The sequence below is a fragment of the Lolium perenne genome, chromosome 5, assembly GCF_019359855.2.
Source record: "Lolium perenne isolate Kyuss_39 chromosome 5, Kyuss_2.0, whole genome shotgun sequence".
NCBI classification, from domain to species: Eukaryota; Viridiplantae; Streptophyta; class Magnoliopsida; order Poales; family Poaceae; genus Lolium; species Lolium perenne.
In genome coordinates, this window is record NC_067248.2 from 145,636,956 (window position 1) to 145,660,291 (window position 23,336).

General features: G+C 48.3%; 1 protein-coding gene and 1 long non-coding RNA gene across 2 annotated transcripts; one reads left to right on the plus strand and one right to left on the minus strand.

Annotated features, from left to right (window-relative positions):
* The first annotated feature begins 639 nt into the window (after window positions 1-639).
* LOC127300158 (uncharacterized) lies at window positions 640-1,682 on the plus strand. Its single transcript, XM_071820925.1, has 2 exons — window positions 640-1,339; window positions 1,669-1,682. Exons 1-2 carry the CDS (start codon window positions 640-642, stop codon window positions 1,680-1,682), a joined length of 714 nt encoding a protein of 237 aa, XP_071677026.1.
* Window positions 1,683-11,847: 10,165 nt separating this feature from the next.
* Window positions 11,848-14,032, minus strand: LOC127300160 (uncharacterized). Its single transcript, XR_007850961.2, has 2 exons — window positions 13,607-14,032; window positions 11,848-12,903 (listed from the first exon to the last, which is right to left on the minus strand). It is a non-coding gene; the product is annotated as an uncharacterized lncRNA (long non-coding RNA).
* Window positions 14,033-23,336: the final 9,304 nt, after the last annotated feature.

Genomic DNA, 23,336 nt, shown 5'->3' on the forward strand with positions numbered 1-23,336 from the left:
ACATTTTGTATATTTAGTAATCCCAGTATTCGAAATAATTGTTTGTTAAGTGCGAAGCTCTTTGTTAATTGGTTCCTTCTACCATTCAACAGCATGTTCATATATGTCAGAGGATCGTACTAATCCCTGGATGCTGGGCCCAATTTTATCGTAAAGTTCCTAACTTCAATTTAAAATAATTCAGCGAGCATCCATTCTTTTCATTTCTGATAAGTATGCTTCACAATAAAATCCACAATATATGCATACACTGGCAACACAGTTTTCTTTTCTTTTCTTTTCTTTTTGTCCCATCTTTTGTATTTGTGCCGGATATATAGGTAGCTGCAGTACATCAAAGCAATATACAAAAAATTGAAGTCCGTTTACACATATACCTGATACTAGTTTGGTAGGGAAAATGAATTCTGAGAATGTGTTGCGCATGCGAAGCTAGGTAGTGCTGTGCTTGCGAAACCAGCACCAGAACGCATGCGAAGTTAGGTAATTTGCACAAGCAATGCGTTTGCCAGTTAGTTACTCACGGAAAATGCAACGCATTTGGCCGTGGTCGAGGCCGATATATACTGGCTTTGTCAAGTTGAATTGGGAGGTGCCTCCCCTGTCCACGGCCACGTGACCGAACACTCCAACACAACTATGCCGCCACTCACCTTCCTCCTCCTGCTGCTGCCGATCGCCGGCGTGGCTTCCTCCCCTGCGCCGGCAGGCTGCCCCAACTATGCCTGCGGGAACGTCGCTGTCCGCTACCCCTTCTGGGTCGGCAACGACACGGGCGCGCATTGCGGCTACACTGGCTTCGGGTTGGAGTGCCGCCACGGCACGCCCGTGCTCCGCCTGCCGTCGGGCGAGTACGGGATCACCAGCATCAGCTACGGCAGTACACCGGCAATATCCGCCTTCGACATCGCCCTCCTAAACGCCACGTGCCCGGACGTCGCCGGCCGAAGCCTCCACCTCCTGCCGGGCTCGCCGCCGCCCCTGTCGCTCACGGCGAGGAACACAAACGTGAGCTTCCTCCTCAACTGCACGTTCACGTTCAGAGGGGTCTCCCGCGGGCACCTCATCCCGTGTCTGTTGGACCGGCACAACGTTACCTTCTCCTTCTACATCCCCGACGGTTGGCTACCTCCGCACGAGCAGGCCCGGCTCTGCCAGGAGGTCGTCACCATGCCGGTGCTGGGCATAGGCGACGACGTCCTGCTGGCGCTCAGAGCAGGGTTCGAACTCACCTGGGCGCCGGCGGCTGGAGGGCCGTGCCGATCCTGCGAGCAAGCCGGTGGCTTCTGCGGCCAGCGCCGTGGGCAGTTCAACTGCTTCACTGCATCCAAACATGAAGGTGCGTGTCAATCCTCTTTTAGCCAAGAAATCTGTAGACGCCGCATTGCACAGCACATGACACATGAAATGTCCAAATGGGATGAGAAAGCCTTATAAATTGTTACCATCCCAAGCATGTGCATGCATGCATCGCAAGCAAAAAAAAAAACAGGTCTCTGTATCTTATGGAGAATTTAGGGGTAGCCACCAAGTTAGTTGGTATGTAATGTAGAAACTAGAAATATGCTTACTTTTATACCATCAAAACTAATCCAACCAAATATTATATCCAACACTGTGTATGAAAATGGCATTTTCTAATACTAACTGAATCATCAATTAATACAGCACTGATACTTTAACATTATGCGGTTATGTTGTTGCATAATAATAAAAGATTGCAAGTTCAAGGGACCTCACAATTCCAGTAAAATATTACACAGTCATAAATTCACTTGTGGCAGAAAAGGGAAATAAACCAGAATTCATAACATAGATTAGTGACTTGTTATCCTTGTTTATCCGATGCTCCAAATACTTCTTTAGAATATCATCGACAGTGGGAGATCGACGTAGTTTTACAAGCTGCAAAACAAGCAAAATGTTTAAGGTGAGGTCATCAAGTTGCATCAGAGAATTTCCTGGAGATAATCGAACCAAGCAATGAGATTCAGCTAACAAGTCTATAGGAACTGGTTCTCACGTTTATGATAAAAAATGATGAGGGTAACAAATTTAAATTTCTAGTAACTAAGATTTCAAGTCCAGGTATAGTGCAGTAACCATATGATCCTCCAACGGGGACTTCATGGATGATGGTGCAGGGTTTCTACCACTGTTAAAGATTTCTAGTTTAGGACAAACTGTTATCTAAAGCTAGTGGACATGATACCCTCCTTATAGTGCACATGTCTCTGCCCCAGGGACCAAAGAAAGTCCACTAACTACAACTTGCATAATTGCACAACAGTAAGAAGTCGAGTTGGATGGCATTATGATAGAAGATTTTGTTAGAAGCCCATGTTTGACACATGTTTAGTACCTCTTAAGGATACAATTGGTTTCTTAAGTCAGATAGGATCAGGTTTCCATTTGGAAACTATTTAAGTTAATCACAAAATAATAGATCAGAATAGTCGGATTGCATGAGGAGATGGGATTAGTTGCAACTGAAAGTTGATTGGTCCTAAAAAGGAAGTCTTATATGGTATTTTCACTCAATTGAGAAACATTTTTATTTCCAAGCCAAGCGCAGCTCAGAGCCTCATTGCACCTGGCAACGAGGGTGGGCCTGAGTTATTTATGTGACCTTTTTTCAATCTTGTCATAAGACAGATTTCTTGTCTTTCCCACGAATGCAAATCCCCCATGGCTGGTAGGAATGATGCTTGAAACAGAAACTCAAATATCAAGGCTGGTCAGCTCACTAGGTGGAAAGGAAGACAAACGAACCTAAAAAAAATATTTATTTTGTATTAAAATGTTGGTATCTGCTTGTTCAGAATTAACATAATATACTCTTGTTTTTAAGTTCTCTTCTGAACCATCTTTCTCTGAAGGATAACAAGCGAATTTCTTCAGCTTGGTCTAGGAAAGCAATCTAGGTTGGATACTGCTAGAATGCTAGATTTCACTCATATTCTATATTCTTTCTTTTGCAGGCAGGAAGGGGATTACTGTTAGGATGTATGTGTACATCGCAGTCTTTTCTTTCATACTCCTCGGTGGTTTCACTGCATGTTACTGCACTCACCGTGATAAGAAGAAGCGCCAGGCGGAAGCGGAAGCCGAAGCCGAAGCCGATACTCATGGCTTTCTGCAGGACAGAGGTAGTATTGAGATGCAAGAAATTCGGCTTCTTCATCCATATCGTCAGAATAGGACTACTCGTGATGATGAGATTGAGTCTCAGGTCAGCCCATCTAGCAGCTCGGGTGATTATGGTGGCAAGGATGATGAAGATGAGGCAGCCGCAGCTTCTCAGCATCGTCGCGGGAAGGAGCCTGTTTATGGCTGAGCGCTAGATTCTTCTATATTGTTGCACTGGTCAACACAAGCAGAACTAGTTTCCCCTGTTTTTCTGTTATGCAGACTTGGTTCTTTGTTTTAGATGTTTCATTCGGGCGAGGCTCTGTTTCATGATGATCATCCTCTGCCATCTCTCTACTTTTTATGTTCGCTATGAACCTTAGCTGTGTGCGGGGCCTGGCCTTGTTTTTACTTTCCCTAAAATGAACACTGTAAAGTTTCATTTCATATGAAATGGAGCTGGGGCTGAACTAAAAAAAGAGGTCCAAGAGCAACGTGCTGATGCTGCATCGAGGGCTGCTTCTGTAGAGGTCCGTTTAACTTTATTTATACCATGTTTCTGAGGTCATTATCTCACTGTTTTGACTTGGTACTTTCTCTATGCGAAGTGCTCTGATTTAGAGGCGAAGCTCAAATCTAAACGTTAAGTAAAATAAGTCCAAAACTATGATGTTGAAAATTTCAGATGCCTAAACACATGATGTGGATTAGAAATATTATTTAATGAGCTCCTGTGAAAGTTAAACACATGATGTTTTGACTTGTCGTTTCCAGCAAATCAATTTTATTGTCCAGCAAATCAATCAACAGGATGGTAGCAATATGCTAATTGCAGCTTCTAATTGATTTGCATAGATTCAATTAGCATATTGCTACCATCCTGTTCTTACATAAACATCTATCTCGGAAATTGCTGTGAGAAAATGCATTGCAACAAAACAGATATCCTCATTATATTGTCTTGTTACGCTGCCCTGGACTGACATGATTGTTCACACGATTTTGTGGGAGTCTGATGAAGATGGTCTAACCTTATCAGTGAGCAACGAAGCACCCGAGAGGAATATTATCTGGCTGCCGGTGCAGGAAGCTACCGCCGACTCGCATTGGCAGTACGTCAGCGAAGCAGCAGTCCTAGCCCTTCTCCCGCGCCTCCTTTGCTAGCCTCGATTAACTCCTTGGTGCTCGCGGCGATAGACCATGGAATCAGAGCGGGAAAATCAAAGGGGTGAGATCGACAAGAATGGTGGGGCGAGCGCATGGCTGGTTTTTTTATGCACGGCGACACTTGCCGTTGGGGTGAGCGACCTTGTCCTGATGGGGAGGGGGCTCACTGGTGGCGGGAAGCACATCGTGGATGGAGGAGCGGAGTCTGGCGCAGAGGCATCGAACGCCGGTGTCGGTGGCCGCTGCCGCGGCTCCACCTCTGTTTGCCCCCAGCGCTTGGTCACCTGACCTTCCACCTGGGCTGCCTGGTCTCCGGTCGCCTGCAGAAACTGTAAGGAGAATGTGGTTGTCGAGGCCACCGGCGGGGAGGCAGGGAACCGAGATTCGGTCGCCGGCGGTGGGGGAGACAGAGGAAGTGAATGGGGATAAGAGTGAGGCTGTGAGAGGCAAAAGCTTTTTATTTAGAGCAAGGAGGCGACGGGGATGGTAAATGGGTGTGTCTGCGATTTCACACCTCTCCATCTTCCTCTTTTGTTAGATTTGTTTATGCAGTAAAAAGAATGAATTCTGCCGCCGCCTGCCGTCATAAGGATTGGTGGTTGGGCCGGAGGTAAGGGAAGGTCGGGTTCTCCTTCTTAGGCGTGTTCCTTCTTGATCGTACCAGTACATGCCTTCACCATTTTCTCCAACTGATCATTTTATTTTCTTCACAGATTTCTTTGTCTGGTTCGGTGATGTGTTCTCATCATGGATGGTCTTCCTTCTTCATCAGGCAACATGGCCTGGAAACCATCTAGACCTGGAAACAATCTAGACGATGACCAGAGTGCCCATGATATTGTTCAAGAAGCGGTGCTTGGCTGCTTCGTCCTCTGACCGGCCGCTCTAGCCTCTCCAGCATTGGAGCGATTGAGATTCCCACTCAGCCGCTTAGCCACGGCCTAGATTGTCATCCTCGCCACCTTCTCTATTTTCCGCTTCGCCTGGTTAGAGAGGTGTACTCATCCCGGTTGTTCTTCCATCCGAATTCCATCCGCATCAGGTGATGTTAATTTTTAGTTCATTTGGTTTTCTTAGCGATGTTTTAATTTCTAACTTATTCTTCTTTGTTTGTTCTTGTAGCTCCAACCTGAGCCCCACAACTTCTTGGTTCACGACGCCGCCATCTAGGTTGTCGGAAAAATCATACTCAACCACTGTCGCAGGTTGCTCCTCGCCATTGCTCGCACTGATTGGACTACAGGGGTGAGGTGGCACATGTCACCTTGCGGCTGCCATTTTCACGGCATTTGAGTTTTCCACCACTGTAAGTGATATCGGTGGTGCAAAATCAATCTGCTTGATGCCATGAAGTTTTAAGCCAATAGTCAGGCAGCGGCCTCTTCAATAGAGGTATATGTCGCCTCAATCTTTCCAGGTTTTGCACCCCAGCAAAGGACATGTTTTTTTTCTTCTGAAATAGCAATCTAATTGCAGGTCCTAATGTCAAATTATCTATGTTCAGACAAGTAGGCAACTGAAGGACATGTGTTTTTTCTTCTGAAAACACCAATCTAATAGCAGGTCCTAATGTCAACTTATCTGTGTTCAGACAAGTAGGAAACAAGAAACTTATGTTCAGTGTAAAGATACATACAAACATCAGTATAGGCGTTTGCACACTGCACTTCGTAAACTGGGAGATGTGCATGTGTTATAGTTTGCATGATAAGATGTTCTGAACTGTGTTCTAATGTTCCCCACCCCCCGGCGTGACGTGCATTCATGTTTTCTTCTTATATGATCATTTCTTGCTTTCTAGCTTTAGAATAAGACCTTTGTACTGCATTTTTTTACCTATGTTTCATTGTATTGTTGCTCACCTAGACTTTGGGTATTATGCATTGCCAGTGCTCCTGCTTTGCAGATTCAGATATGCAAAGTGATTTGGGTTGGCTATATTTTAACAGTTTTAAATTGCCTGGTTTCACTTTGATTCAGTTTGTTTTAGGTATAACTGAGAGTATGCACAATGATAAAAAGTAAAGCTATTTATCTATCTTCAATGTGATTGACTGGTTAGGTCTTTCTTGAGTAAACAATTGATCATACAAATAAGACAACAATTTTCTGCATGGGATCTTTTTCTTTATTATAGGTGTTGCTTTCAAACAAATTTTCTGTTTCTTATTTACAGATGTGTTAACTGAGCAGTTTCTGCAAGGTCTAATATAATGAGCCATTCGTATTATTTTAGGTGTCAAATATGAACATACTGGAAATATTGCATGTTTACCTGTGTTCTTGCCTTAGGCATTGCTCGAATGACCAGTCTAGACATGTATTACTTTTGGGTTCCCTTATTCTTACATACTACTACAGTTTATCTGATCTACACACAAAGAAGTTATATTTAGCATGACCCAAAATTGCAGGTGCATTTCCCTTTATTTTCATAAGATGTTCGGAAGGCTCAGGTAATTTATTTGACTTAAGACATATAAAAACTTATACCTGCAGGTATTTCATTGAACCTTGGAGAGGACGACGGACCCAGGAGTTCGCCCACTGGAAGTACCACATGCTCGGCAAGTTCGGGTGCCGCATCAGCCTCGATCACCAAAACACCGACAGCCTGCCAAAGAACCTCTACCGCCTCTCCTCTGCGCTCCTCTTGGAGATTGACGCTGCTGGTTTCCAGCCAGACCTGCATCACTGCAACAATTTACAGTAGGTTATTCATCACAGAAAATTTTCAGCAATACTTTTCAAGTTGCATAGGTCGGCACAACTTCTGAATTTTGCATTTACCATAGTATCTCCAGAACAATGATCATTATTTTTTAGATTTAGTCCTTGGCTAAACAAATATCTCGACAAAAGATTCGAAGGAAAGTACTGCTACAGATTTATACCAAGATATTGAACAACTGTGATAAGTTTCCAGCTTTTCATGCTAAAAAAAGCTATACTTAGAATTATTTTTTGTTAGCATAGATGTTGTTTAAATTTGTGAACCGATGTGCTGATAAATATATATGTTATAATCTGTCTCGCTAGTTTCCTTTAGACGACCTTAAAAAGGAAACGAGGAACCATAGAACTCCGTTGGACAAGATAATATACACACCGCAAACAAAGGAAACATGCTCTTAATAATTTAGGCAAGAGAATCATACCAATTAATAGCAGATCAGCCCGACTCAGCTTTTGTTGTTCTCTATTCAATGTAACTATATGCTGCCCCCTAGCTCATTGAAAAAATAAGCAACGCCCCCCGCCACAGCACGTAGAGGCTCTCCGAGGCCCAGCCAGCGTGGCGGCGCTCTCCCGCTCCAGCACTACCCGCAGCTTCATCTTGAGCCCGTGCGGTGGTGCGGTTCGAGCTTCGGTGGCGTCCCGTGCTACATCACTACCCGCAGCTTCATCTTGAGCCCGTGCGGTGGTGCGGTTCGAGCTTCGGTGGCACCCCGTGCTCCAGCCAGCGGCGGCACGACTAACAGATCTCCCTTTCCGGCTTGGTGCTTCTGTTCTTCTCCACGGTTCACCTACCACACCTCACTTCTATAACACCAGCCAAGAAGAGGAAAAATCAGGAGCTACCCAGTCGACTAAGAATAGGTACCTATCTAAAATTAGCGGTCCTACAAGAGTGTAACTGATCACAACTATATAATCAACTTTTGAGCTGCCTACCCTTCACAGTGCAATGCATGATAAAAAAAAAAAGTCAACAAGGAGCTATTCCCTCCAAAAAACAAACAGCATCGTTTGCCACATAAGCACTCCAGATATATACCTACAGGACAAATTACAGGAATCGTCGCAATATAGTAACACAGCTCTGTTCTTTTCCCCCAATCAGATGGCAAACTCCATTAGATCAGCCCACCCTAGACAAAGACAACAAAAGCGAGAGCAGAACCAATGAAGAAGCAATTTCGTTTGAAACTTTTGTTCCATCAATCCCAATTATCAGAAGAAGAAGAAGAAGAAGAAGAAGAAGAATGCAATGGCATTGTAAACCTGTGTACATTTCTTTTAGTATTCTGTAAAACTAGGTACCTACCTATCCATGTATAATCACCTCAGTTACGCTACTCTGTTCCTATATGACTCTGTTTGCTAAAACAAGAAGCTGCCTTCCTTATGAAAAAATTGTATCCATGGAAATCACATTTGCTTACTAGGCCGAGGCACTCCAACCAGAATCTACTTCACTCACAAAGAAACTGCATGCAACGAAGTATAAATATACCAATAATCTATCTATTTAATTGTTTATATATGATATAGAAATCCACACAACATCCAGTCGTACTATCCTTTTTCTATACTGCTCCGTTTTTGCTAAATAAATGAAACCATGTTGGTTTGGTTCGGTTACTGCAGCTTTTACTAAATTGATCGACTCTTTGCGTTGTTGTATAAGCGTTTGTGTAGTAATGCTAATGTAGTTGTAGGAAAACTGGAAAAGTACTTCCTTTTGTCTGTGTTCGTTATATTATGAGGTTTTCTTCCTAAAAGATTTAGTGCATAGAGACTAAACACAGTATGTGAAAATTAATGTGAAGAAAACCCGAGAGGCTTCTGTTCGTCCACTTAGATTTGAACCACACAGCTGATGTAGCCAAATTATTAGAGGACAAATTACACAACAGCCATATCTTAACACACGCTCATCTAAATTTGGGATGCTTTTTGCTATTTTTGTTTCAGCATATTTACATAAGCAGAGATCAGAGCTAGGCATGATACTCAAAACGAGAATGAAACTGAGAACTCCAGGCACTTACGTATGCTAGGGAGGAAAAGAACAGCATACCAAGATTAAGTTGCATATACCAGCCATTGTGCCGAATCTTGGCCGAAGGTAGAAATCCACCACCACATACACCGTCAAAATCGAACTTCTCCCACTCCTGCCGCCCGCCAGTTCCCCCTTGCCCGCGAACTTGCTGGCTGGGCCGGCGACGCGGCGACCGAAGAAAACTCGATCCCCCGCTCTTCCCAGGTCCTGGTCGCCGACCTCGCCCTCCCCAGCAGCTCGGCTCTACAACTCGGTGCCTACACATCGGCGCCACACCAGCGGCAGCGTGTCGGAACGAGACCAATCAGCGTGCTCGGCGCTCCTCTTGCGTCTGGCGCAGCCACGCACTCGCCGCCTTTGCCTTCTCCCGCGACAGCTAGAGCTGGGTCTGGCCATGCGCCGATTCTACAACTCCGTCCTGCCTCCACTCTGATCTATTATTGTTGGATTTTGCAACGGCGCGGAGAGCATCCTCCTACTTCCTCTGTCTTTGGCTTATCCTCTGCTCCAGACTTCCCACTCTCTTTTTCCTCATTCACTTTTCCTCTGGGTGTTTTTTTTTTTAGATAAAAGGCACTCAAGTGCCGGACTTTGAATTAACAAAGCCAACAACGGCGAGAACGATACAAAGTGCTGAACCCAGCTTACAAAGGACACCACACACCCACACGAACTACCGAAGAAGCTACAACCGGAAGCACAACCAAAAGGCTCAGCCAAAGCATCTACGAGGACTCGGAGAAGAACAGGAGTCTACAGTGTCGGGCCGGAGCTCACTCGAGAGCGAGCCATTTTCACGCGCGCCTCAACCAAACTCCTCCGTCGCAGAAATGCCACCGGAAGCCGACCACCACCGGGGACCGACCCACATTGCTCGCAAACCGAAGAGCAGCGCCAAGGAAGCTCGACAAGGGAGGGGCGCGGAGCAAGCCTTGCCGAAGATCGCCGAAGAATCACCTTTGTCACAACCTTCGGTGAGCCTCGCGCTATGGGCTCCAAGACGGTGTCTTCAAGAAGAGCACGACACCGGAGTGCCGCCACCGCCCGATCCGAGGATCTTGGGTTTTCACCCGGACGCAGTAGAGGATCGGATATTGGCCTCACGGCGCCTTCAACAAGGGAACGCCGTCCGCGAACGCCGCCGCCGTGGCCCGAGGGGCAAAGGTTTCCCTTTGGCAACATCACCACCAACTACACCCCACAGCACTCGACTCGCCGACCACCACGCCGCCCTCACGGCCGTGGTAACCAGCCAGCACCAGAGTCATTGGCTCGCCCGCCAACCAACATGACTCCCACCTTCCAGGGCCGCCGCCCCGGCGTCCCAGCTCAGAGCTCAACGGAGAAAAGGAAGAGAACGAGTAGACCTTCGCAGCGAGAACACCGGACCCCCTGCCTGGATGCATCGAACCTGACTGGAGAGAGCCCTTCTGGAGGATCGGTATACCAACAGCCCCCGTGGCTGCCGGCAACACCAGATCTGGACGAAAGGCGATGGCTTCGCATGGCACCAGGCCCCTGCCGGTCCGTGGGAAAGCCAACACGCCTCCAAGCACCCTCACCAACACCGGCAGGCCACCGCCGCCGGCCAAGCTTGCAACCAACGCAGCACTCCGCACCTGACCACTGCACGCACCCACCGAAACGTAGATCCCGACCGAATCGGGGCTGGATCTGGGCTCAGAAGGGGCCCGGGCCCCTGCCCGGCCCGTGAGGCGCCAGATCCCAGCCTGGGGCGGCACACAGGGTCGTCGCCAGCCAAGGGGGGCACCAGCACGCCGACGGGGCGACCACGATCTTCCTCCTGAGCCCGCCGAGAGAGGAGCTCGCGCCGCTCGAAACCAGCAGCCGCCGGAGCCGCCGGCCGCTCCGCCAGTGCGACCGCCGCCACGAGCACGCCGGGGACGCGCCGTCTCCACGCCGACGCCGAGGATCCGCGCCGCCGCGCCCGACGCCTAGCGTGGCGCCCTCACCGGCCGTGGGTGGCCCGCGCCGCCACCACCGCGCGAGGGGAAGGGGCCCCGCCGCCGCCGGCGCCCCCGGGGCTTTGCCCGGCGACGCCCTCTGGCGGCGGCGAGACGGAGGGGAAGGGGAAGGGGGGCTCGGGGAGGGGCGCCGCCACGGGCTCCCGGCCGCTCGCGGGAGCGGCGCGAGAGCGCTCTGTGATGCAGGGTTAACTAGATGGATCGATCGATCTATCAAGGGTTTCCTCTGGATGTTTCAGTCAAGGGAAATTCTACACATAAGCGCCGCATGGCGAGGCTCCCCGTGCGACGGAAAAAAAAGCATCACTCTCCGGAAGAGAGGAGCCGCCTTATCCTAATTCCCGAGTGCCCTCTGACCACACATCACTTCCCAGTTCTCAGTGGAACCCGACGGGAACCAGCGTCAAAGAAGGTAGAGAGTAGCAGGCCACCGTAGCCGCCGAGAACGGAGCCGCTCGGGAGGCCGCCGTTGCCGACACAGCGGGGGAGGTCGTCGCCGCCGCCGAGCACTCAGGATGCAGCTGGACACGTCCGTGACATCCGCTCCATTAATCGCATAAGCCGCGTTAGCTAATTCCCTTGTCCGTGGAGTCCGCGTTAATAAGTTGGCATATCCGCGGACATCCGCCGGTCGGACGCGGACATCGTACTAGCTATTTAGCTTGTTGCATACAGAGTGTTTTTGCTCCCCGCGTATCCAGTTGACAGCGCTACGTCCCACGTTTTTCTAGGTACTAGCTTGTACACAGACACTAGATAGCTTGTACACACTGCGACTTCTCATTGTAATACACTTTGTACAATCATGTCCAGAACAAATATTCCATATTCATACAACCCATTGCTCCATATTATGATCGTCGTCAAATTATCCACCGTACTGCACATGTTATTTGCTATCCCTCCTCCTTGCAGTTGCACGACGAATCCGGCATGAATCAGAGGCAGGGCCCTTGGCGCTGTATATCCACCTGAGCTGCAGCAACCTTCGCCCATGGCCGCGATCAGCGCCGCCCATCGCCGTGAGCTGCGACCACCGTCATCGAAACAGCTTGTTTGCAGCATCATCGGCAAGCCTTGCAGCAATGCTAGCCCACCTTTGCAGCTGACAACGGTGGCCGCCTTTGAAGCTCCGCCGATAGACTTGTAGCTTCAACAAACTAACTTCGCAGCATCATTATTCCGGCCTCACAATAATGTGGACGACCTTTGCAGCTGTCTTAAATAAGGCAGGTCTATTAGTACAATGGTAAGGTTTGAAATTCTGTCAACGTAACTAGATTAAGTATGATCAAGATAGCTACAGATCAAATTGCATGGATATAGGGTAATCTAACAGTGAACTACTGACTTATAAGCTCGACTACCGAATATCACTACACCATAGTGCCACACTCGGACAGTCGGACACTCCTGTTATTGCATTTCAAGATTTGCCACCAGAGATAATTGATTCTAAATTAGAAGATCATGGCACAGTCATGTTCAAGCAGGTAACTTCAAACAAAACCTTAAGCAGCCTACTGCAAATAAAAGATGAAAACCCCATGTGTGTAAAATGGGGAATAACTCACGGACCAATTCAGACTCATCTAATCATATTCCACTATAGATGATAAATCTTGCACGAGGAGTGGAAATATTAAGTGTCTGTCTACTTGAGAAGCAACATGATATCATGAGCAGCCAAAAAAAGTTCAGAGCAACAAGATTATGGCAGCATCTTTCACATTATCGATGGGGGAAGAAACAGACCTGTCCCGCTGGATTCATGATCTCCTCCTCAGCAAGATTCCTCCCCCGGATTGGGGAAGAGAGCAGCAATTGGACAAACTTTTTAAAATAAATAAGAATTAGCAAGTATTTACAGAGAGCTAGCATCACAAACTTATCAACTTGCAACCTCTATCACATCTGTCCCCCTAGTACCTCAAATCTAGTTGTAGTGGTTCAATCAAACATCACCAAAGATCAGTAGACAACACAGGAGGATGTAGGCTGGGTATGCATTTTCGGTCATCCAATCCACATATCAGTGCCCAAATCAAATTTGGGGTGCAAAGAACTGTAACAGCTCTAAACCTGGTTGGCGTTGTGGAGGCAGGCTACTCGTATTAGCTTACTAACTTAACTGCACATGACCATTCCAACTACAATGACTATGGAAAATTACAACACTACTTAACTGCACATCATGCAGTTCTACAAGCATATACAAACGGGGAAAATAAGACATCTCTGAACTACATAATGTGATCTGAGGAGCATCAGTACTTAGATCGTGGGCCACCCATCAGAGGAGGGCAAACATCAATCTCTGAATTTAGTGCAAATCTCTACCACACAATAGAGGAGATGACAAAATATGAAATTCCGGATGAATATAACGTAGTAGTCGAAACTGAAATGCCTTGACTTCCTCATCATCCCACTCTAACTCATCCCACCACTCTCTTGTGCACTGTATTTTATTCAGCTCTCACAAACAATTATTTTCAGGTAGGGCACGAGATTGCAACAAGGGGAGGAATCCGACCTGCTCCTTGCCCTCTAGGTTGACGCCGATGCCGCCGCACTCCCTTGCCGAGCGGGGGTCGGGCGGTGGCCGGCGGCCGGCGGCCGGCGGCCAGGTCCTCGGCGGCGGAGACCTTCTCAGACCCTACGATGAGCTCCTACCTAAGGTAGAGGGGAGGCACTGGGAGGAGGGGAGGAGTGTGGAGGGCGGAGGGCGGCGACGAGCTGGGCGCAGGCTAGCGGCGAGGAGCGGGGCGCCGGCCCAGCGGTGGCGAATGACGTGCCGCCGTGTCCTATCGAGGGAATGGAAAAGTGGAGATACTGCTGTTTCGTTCTTCCTGTTTTTTTTTCGCAGGACAGATGGACCTGGCAGGCTCTGCGGACGCTGTCCGTGAGTCCGTATAAAATACACGGCCCGTCCGTGACGTCGTTTAAGGGCATCTCCAACCGCGCGACCCATCCCGCGCCCGCGCGTCCGGATGGGTCGAAACGGACAAAAAAGCCGGCCCAACGCGGGGACGCACCGCAAAAGCGGACGGCCGCAGCGTCCGGAACGACGCAAACCCGGCCCAAATCTGGGCTAGGTTTGCGTGGCCGCGGATGGCACGCGCCGTCCGCTCGCGTCCGCGCGCTGGTCGCCTCGTCTCCCTTGGGCCCACCCGTCGGTGACCAGGGGAGTCTATTAAATGGGGACTGGAGGGGATCGGCCCTCCACTCCTCCCACTCCACTCCCGCAGCGAAACCGCCGCCATGGCCCCGGCGGGTTTTCGCCGGAGCCAACGATGACGAGGCGAGCGGCGGCGGCGGCGACCGCCGGCGCTGCGACCATCGTGCGGAAACCGAGGCGGCCTCCACATCGGAGAGGCCGCCGCGGCGGCGCGGCATTGCCGCAACCGCCGCCGCCGCTGCTCGAGCCCAAGCCCGAGTCCTCGGAGGAGGACCCAGGACCTCCGCGCCGCCCTCATCATCTCGGCGGCGGAGGAGGAGGCGAAATGGCCGCAACTCCATGCGGCCATTCGCACCTCCGAAATGGAGGAGGCGGCGCGGCGGGAGGTGGAGGACGCGGAGGGTCGGGAGCTCTACTCCTGTGCCCTCGGGCGCGACGGGAGGAGGAGGAGGAGGCGGCGCGGCGGGAGGAGGCCGTGCGCCGCGCCGACGAGGCCGGGCGCCACGCCGAGGAGCAGCAGCGCCGCCGGGGAGGAGAGGTGCCGCCGCCGGAGGAGGCGGCGCCGAGCGAGGCGCCGCCGCCGGCGGGCAGAGAGGCAGCAGCGCCTCCGGGCGGCGCGGGTGGCTCGGACCCCCACTCGCCGTGGGAGGAGGCCTGTGGTCTCCTCGCCGCAGCCCCCGGCGCGGTCGAGCCACAACGGTGCCTCGCCGCCCGGGGACCTCGACGACGTCCGCCGACGACGCCCACAGGGGCTAGGCGGCGCACCGGCGGCCACCGCGCCGCCGACCAAACCCTAATAGAGGGTTTTTTATTTTCTGTTTATATTTTAGTTTAAATTTAAAAGCCCATATAGGGGCTTCTTTTGTTAGTTTTATTTGCCCAAAATAGGGCTATGTACTAAATTTGCCTAAAATAGGGCATATGTTCAATGAAATTTAGTTTAAATTTGCCTCTTTTTTTGTTTTCATTTTTCTCCGGTTTATGCGATGCGTCCGCGCGTTGGGCGCAGCGCGCGACCCAAACGGACACGCGGACGCGGGGCGCTGTCCGCGTGTCCGGGCGGCGACCCAAACGGCCCAAAACGGACGGCCCAGCGCGTCCGTTTGGGTCGCGCGGTTGGAGATGCCCTAACTATTTTGACGGACACGGACAAGCAGACTCCACGGACGTCCGCGTCCATTTGCATCCTGACCGAGCACGGAGCCACGTGGGGAGGCCGCCGTCACCGACGCAGCGGGTGAGGTCGTCGCTGCTGCTGACCATGGAGCCGCGCGGGAGGCCGCCGTTTCCGACACAGCGGGGCAGGTCGACGCCGCTGCCGACCATGGAGAGCCGCGCGGCAAGCCGTCGTTGCCGACACAGCAGGGCAGGTCGACGCCGGCGCCGAGCACGGAGCTGCTTGGGGAGGCCACCGTCGCCGACCCAGCGGGTGAGGGCGTCGCCGCCACCGAGCGCGTCGCCACGCTGGAAGCCGTCGCCGCCGCCGCCGCCGAGCACGAAGCAGCGCTGGAGGACGCCGAGCACACATTATAGGAGGTTACAGGCGCCGAGCACTAGAAATCAGAGAGGTTGAAGATGGAGCTACCAGAGCTATGCGCAAGCTGCGAGAGGAGACGTGTGATTATGCCCCATCTTTAATTGACAGATTAATTAGCAGTAACTGACCAAATAATTCGTGTTAATTGCCAGATACGGAGTAGTAGTTGCCATATTTTACTACTACCAGATTAATTCCGAGCGATTACCAGATTAATTAGTGGTACTAATCCGTACCAAGATTCTAACTGCCAGATTAATTCCGAGCGATTGCCAAGTTTAAATGAGACTAATTACCCGATTAATTAGGAGCCTAATGAATTTATCCCGGTAGCTTCACCTTGGGCTTAGAGCATCCCCACTCGTTGGCGCTCCCCACGCCCAAATCCGGCGAAATTTTCGTCCGGATTGGAGGAAGATTTTGCGTGGGGAGGAGTAGTTTCCCAGTCGTGTACTCCCCAAGCGGCGTTTCTCGGGGAAAAAGAGGATGGCTCGGGGAATCCGGACGAAAGAGGAGACATGTGGGCGTGGACGGTTGGTTTAGCTTCATCCGGAGTCCCCGGGAGACCCCCGGGAAACCGAGGATGGCATGGGGAGTCCGGACGAAAATAGGCTCAAATCCGGACCAAAACGAGGAACCGGGGGCCTGACTGGGCCGTTTTTCGCCGTCCGGATGAAAAAAAGTGGCCGTGGGGGGCTCTGTGGGGAGACGAGTGGAGATGCTCTTACCACTTTACCAGTATGTGAAATTTATCTGAGAGAATTCCTTATATGACACTAGTCTTAAATTTGATGCCTTATATGACACTATCAACTTTTTGCTTCCTCATATGATTTGTTGTATAAAATTTATGCCTTACATGACACTACCGTCGGTTCCGTTAATTTGTTCCGTTACTTTTTGCTCAGCTGGACCAAAATACCCTTGTTTCTTATTTCCCGTTCGACTCAATCGTGCACGCCTGACACATCGTGCACGGAGAACGAGGCGGCGCGGCGGCCCTGGAGGCGGCCGACGGCGGATCTGGAGGCGCGGCCACTTGATAGCCCAGCAATGGGCACAAGGAGCAGAAAGTTTAACCCTCCTAGCCCTGCTATGAGCACAAGAAGTAAAAGAAGGCTCTGCTTGTAATTTTCATATGCTTCTATGCCCTTCCATTGATGATGTAATGGTTATTTTGGAGTTCCTGTGATGTGAGGGTTGTTTTGGAAGTCTTTTAGCCTTGACTTATGTGAACTATTTGTGACTTATGTGTGAATCTGGTTGCTTATGTCACTTGTTGAGATTTGTTCAATCGATTATATATATATAAACTGTGTGCAGGGGATATGGCATCAAAATACAGGGGAGGTTCTATCGATTTTTGAATTATCGTTTCAGTTATAATTAGTTTATTTATATAGTTAAACAATTGTTTCTCTTATTGTCACATGAACTTTTGCCACACATTGCACCAGGGGCAGAACTGACTTTGTATGTGGAAAGTTCACACCGTTAGCTCAAAATATACACTAGAGTGTCATATGAGGCATAAATTTTACATAAGTGGCCATAGAAGGAAGCAAAAACTTGAGAGTGTCACATAAGGCATCATATTTTAGGACTAGTGTCATATAAGGAAATCTCTCAATTTATCTGGCAGGAGCAGTTTGCTTTTTTCTTTTGACTTGTCCATGCTCGGGCATAGAAAAAGGTAGTTTGGCTTTTTCAGGACCACAGCCCAAGGACGAAGAGAATGAAGGAGTGACGACACGTTTTTTTTTCCATTAGCTGCGCGCAGTTGAATAGTGGGCCGTTCGAACCGAATTAAAAGGAGCAGATGCGTCGCACGGGATGAAAATTATGCGGCGCCGCTGCCTAGTCCAGTCCTTCAGTCAATCATTGTCCGGTATAGAAAAATATGGAGGTACGAAACATTACGGCAAGCATTATGGCAGGCCAAAGTGTGTAACACGGCCCACCCCATCAATAATGCCGAGCCAATAAAATTGTACAATAAGGTAACCTTTTTTGGACCGAACATGAGCCCTTCCTTGGTATTTTTTTCTTCTGCTAAAGAAAAGATAAGTAATTTCTTTATGCCCTTAAAAAAGTAATTTCTTTACCTAAAAAAGTACTTCCTATGTCTGTCAAAGAATTTCGCAAGTTTATCTAAATTTAGGTGTATTTATACACTTATCTGTGACATCTTCTTATGGACGAAGGAAGTATTTAGGGACTCAAAGTTAGCATACTTTTTTTATAACTAATCATATTTTTTTTGCAGTATTAATTTTTCAGGTATAGTCTAGCAATGATAAACAATAGCATGGAGGGTTGCATCAATATATTTACTATCTACGACATGCCCGTAATACATGGGAATCTTACGTGCAACTTCGCCTCACAGGAGAACCTTTTATAAACAAATAAAATCATATAAACAAATCATCCACAAGCAATCTCTTCTTTCTTAAACTCATCTATAATATGTCTCTCATACCACCATAAGCGTTCCTCCTCAAACAGTAAAATCCATCAACAATAAAATCTTTCTCCAACACCGTAGACAGCACGGGCGCGGCGTGCGCCGCGCCGCATACTTCCTAGTAGATTGTTAAGATTGATTAAAAAAAAGATTGGGAGTACACTTCCATTCAGATTTACTGATTAGCTAAACCCTAAAACTTAGACACAACTGTATGTATGTATATATTTGGCATATGCTGCGACTAATGGCTACGGGGAACTATATAAATAAAATATTTCTTTTTTGCTTTTAGTAGGCATCAAAGGATCATTGATTTTGAGCTTAATCTTCAGAAAGCACGGAGTATATATTGTATTTCAAAAACCATGTTCACAAATTTTACAGTAAGCTGGGAACAAGGGCAACAAAAGATGAAATGAAGATTAGATAAGAAACATAAACCGAATAAGCACCTATATTGTTTTAGCTTTTAGGGCTTTCCACAAAAATAAGTACCCACAAACGAACCAAAGGGCATTGTTGCACGTTGGGCTTTTGCCAAAGCCACTCGTTTACCTTCATACGTGAAAAAGCACGAAAATAGGTGCTTCTCGAGCTTCTCTTCTTACCTCTCGAAACGGTTTCAGTTATTGGACATGTCGTTTGTCGAATTTACGTGCAGACTGCCACCGCAAGGCCCATCCGATGGAATGCATTTTCATCAAAGCTGTTTTGCCACCGCAAGGCCCACCGCACGGCCCCTAGCACCGAGCGGCCCTCCGTCGCCAATCCCGCCTCCTCACCAAAGCCGCACTCCCGCTGTCGTTTCCCTTAATACGTAGCGCTGTCGGACTCCCGAACGCCAAGTGAAGCGTCGCCTCTTGGCCGGATGACTTCCAGCTCGTGGTCCGGTCTACTCCAAATCTGGTCCATCTCCAGCAAGCATCCAAGCACCTCCAAGCCGGACGACCTACTCCTTCCGGAAATCCGACCCCGATCTACAGAATCAGCCGATCGATACTCATGATCTCAGATGCAGCGATGGAGCTGCGCTCATGCGGTAGCGATCCCCGCGCACGATTATAACTGCAGTATCACCAGCGGGTAATAAAATTTGTTTGGCCTGAGATCAACAATATGACGCTCTCTCTCTTTCTCACCAGAGATTTCATTTTCCATTTCATTTTACTTGATTAACTTATGTGTTTTCATAAACAAGTCTGAGATATAACGAGCTCCTATATCACCCAGTTTCAAAAATAGAAGATGACAAGCGTGGGTTTTCTCTACAGCTAGCTGGTACTCCTAAATCCCTTGCTTCTCAAGACACTTGTTATGAAGGTAACTCTCCTTTCCAAACAACTTATTTTTATACTTTTATATCTTACTATTTGGTAGTTGGAATCAAATCTAGGACATGCTGGCCATAAGCAAGCTAGCTGGTAGCAGATAAACAGGGTTAAGTTTCCATGCGTAGAGGGTATATTGGAAATTTAATCATGGACCCACTTTATCTTTTTGTTAATTACAGAATCTGCATGCCAAAAGTCGTTATTCGGTTTTAAGTTTTCAACTTATTTGCATGCATACTTTTATATGAAAAAATCATAATCATAATGTGCTAACTGTAATTTGTATGCCCTTCTTTTTCTATGTACCCTTTCTGTATGAGATATTTTTCCAGTGCTTATGATTTAGTTTTCCTGGGTTGCTATGGCAGTGTTATCTATGTTTCTTGCTACCATCGACGGTTGCATCAAGTCTTGACAAACCATCTGCTGTTGTGTCTTCACGCCGAAGATGCAAAGTTCACTATCCTTGCCCCATGCCGTGCCACATAATCCGCAGAAGCAGTTGGTCCACGTCGAAGGCAGATGCGGCTGTGTGAAGCGCGCCATTGGTGCGGAGGATGGCTAATACACAGGGTGGACGCACTGTCGAATCCTCTGCGTGCATCCATCTGCAATCCATGGGAGTCCATGGGTGTCGCCACCGGTGGTGCAACTTACCGGCGACGGCACGGCTGCCATCTCCTGCATCTCCATCTCCTCGTCCATGGTAGATGTGAAAGGGCGGGAAGCAGCCATGTTGGTTCATCAATACAATAGGCTTCCAGGGTCCACACCTGGTATTGCACATAGGCTACTACGTCACTGTTGTTCACCTCCATCATCCACGAGGACAGGTAACTGAATGAAGGCATGAACAGGGATGCTAGCTAGCTGATTATGGTGTAATTGGAATGATATATGTGTTGTGTAAATTTTCCTATTGGGTTTTTTTTTTTGAAAATGGTCATTCTACTGATTCACTCAAACATCTCTGGGCATAGTTTGTAGGGGAACATAAACGAGGCGTACAAGCTATACTGATTCTGGCCCAAGTTTTTTGCAATCAAATTTGATCTTATTTCTTGTTTTTTTCCTTTGGAAAGACTATATACAACTAACGAACTTATTATATTGTACATAGACTACATACCTCATACGTTCACATCTTTGTATATGAATAAAGTTATTTGATGTTAAGATGCCAAAAGATCTTACTTTTACATTATATATCCCAGGATGAGTTTCTGATGAAATTGCTAAAGGTTTCCTTGTGGAAAAAATGTTCTTGCATTGGGCATTGACATCTGGTTTCTCTGCACTCTTTGGTTTGCATAAGAGTCCATACCTGCTTGAAGCATCCGAGTCTTGATGTTCGCATATTCTTTTTTAAGGAGCTATCATGTACACCCAATATGAACATGACCCAAGACTACCAGGCATTGATACAGTTGTAGACACGAGAAGGTCACCGAGAAGGACACCATGAAGTGGTATCTATTCACGTTGTTCATTTGTTTTTGATTCCAGCTCCAATTGCTGGTGGTGATTGGTGGGATTAGGTAGGTGCCGTGTTCTTTTGTTGTCAAAATACAACTCCAATTGTTGGTAGTGAGGGATAGGATCAGGCATGTGCAGCTCAAAGTTCATAGTTTGATTTTATTCCCTTTATTACTTATCCGGTTGTAATACTTTATATGAACTAGGTCGTGCTCTACTAAATTCGCACCTACTAAACATGAGCCTATTGGAATGTTAGTATGCATTATTTGTTGGATTATTAGGCAATTTCCGTGTGAGTTTAATTACCGAAAGCAAGATTACAGATGCACAAGCATACTTAACCACGCACATCAGACTAGGCACGTGCATCAGATCTGAACATGGAACAAGTAGCAGTGCAAGGTAGGAGAGGAAAAGCACGTACATCGCGACCGGGAAGGTCGCACCAGCAGCACCACCACCACCACCATGGGAGTTGTTGATGTCGCCCATGGTGTAGTCGGAGTCGTCGATGAAGCAGCCGAACCGTCGATGAAGAAGACGAACAGCAGCGAGCAGTCGCGCTGAGACGCTCCCCAAAAACCTTATCGCCCGTCTCCCGGTGCAGGATCTCAACGGACGGGGTTTCGGAGGCCTGCTCTCCCGGACGGCTGTGCACGCAGTCGTCGGGATGGGGAAGACTAGAGAGTAGCGCAGCAAAAGGAACTTCGCGAGAGAGAGATCTAAGAGCACTGTTTTCCAGATCTGATCGGTCTCCTTGTATAGCCTGGAAGGAGAGCCGCCCCGACCGTGTTGCCACGCGTAGGAAGCCAGGGACACGCGGCGAGCATGCACATGCAGGCCGACACGTACCCAACACAGTTGGTGCACCAAGCAAAAATTTAGGCTTCCTTGAGTGTGTCTCGAACGAGGCGAGGCGGGGCGGGCGGAGGAGGAGGAGTGCGCGAGGGCTCCTTCTATTCTCACTCACTTGGAATGACTAGAACAGCAGCCCTTATAAACCACTCCAACTCTCTCCCAACTAGCAATGTGGGACTAAACTTTGTCCCCCAAGGCTGTCCGAAGCTGCCAACGTGATGGGCCTTGAGATTTCAGGAATTGTAGATTATATGGGCTGCCTTACTGGGCTGCAGCCCATCTACATTCAACAATCCCCCACCAGATCTCATATGCACATCAGATGACACATTAGTTCCATTCACTGTTTAATATACCTGCACTTCAGTGGAGACTGTTAAATTGAACTTCCACCTAGGCAAGGTGCTACGCTTGACTACAACTGAACAATGAACTATGCCTTGAATTGTCAGTCTTTATGCAACAAGTTTCGCTCAATGCCGGCACGGTACTAGGCTACCATAGCCTTCCCCTCGGGTGGAGCTTATAAGTCATACTCCTCGGCCCTTCATAAGCTTACTAGAGATTCACCCAAATCTCCCACACTATGACCAGTAGTGTCACTCATATAGGTGTGTTCTTCAAAAGATCGCCCTGTAGGACGACGTCTTCGCTCATCAAGAGCCGCTCAGAACACATTAAGACATTGTCAACCTGCCTTACAGTAGCTATGAGAGAATTGCATCTGCAGCGGAGTGGGAGTATTAAATTTTCTCTCAACTCAGTTGCTCCGGTTTGTTTTCCCAGGTCCTACTTCACGGAATTTCCGATCACATAGGTTGGGTTACCCCCTCGGCAACTCAAGTGGGTCTCAAACCCATCTCCCTCGATGCAAGGTCTATCATGTTTCTTGATAGTCCTTTTGTGAAAGGATCTGCCAGATTTTTAGCACTTTGGACATAATCCAATGCTATCACTCTGGAGTTCTTCAGTTTCGACAGACTTCGATCTCCTCTTGATATGTTTGGAACTTTTCATATTATCCTTAGAACTTTTCACTTTGATAATCACAGTTTGATTATCACAGTTCATGAGGATGGCCGGTATTGGTTTTTCAACCATAGGCAAGTCCATCAAGAGCTCACGAAGCCATTCCGCTTCGACAGTAGCTGTATCTAATACTGTGAGTTCTGCTTCCATAGTTGACCTCGTTAAGATGGTCTGCTTGCAAGACTTCCAGGAAACAGCGCCACCACCAAGAGTGAAAACATATCCACTTGTAGCTTTCATTTTAGCATCAGAAATCCAATTGGAATCACTATACCCTTCAAGTCCTCTTGGATACCCGGTATAATGAATTCCATAACTCATGGTTCCCTTTAGATAGCGCATCACTCTCTCAAGAGCATGCCAATGATCATCTCCCGGGTT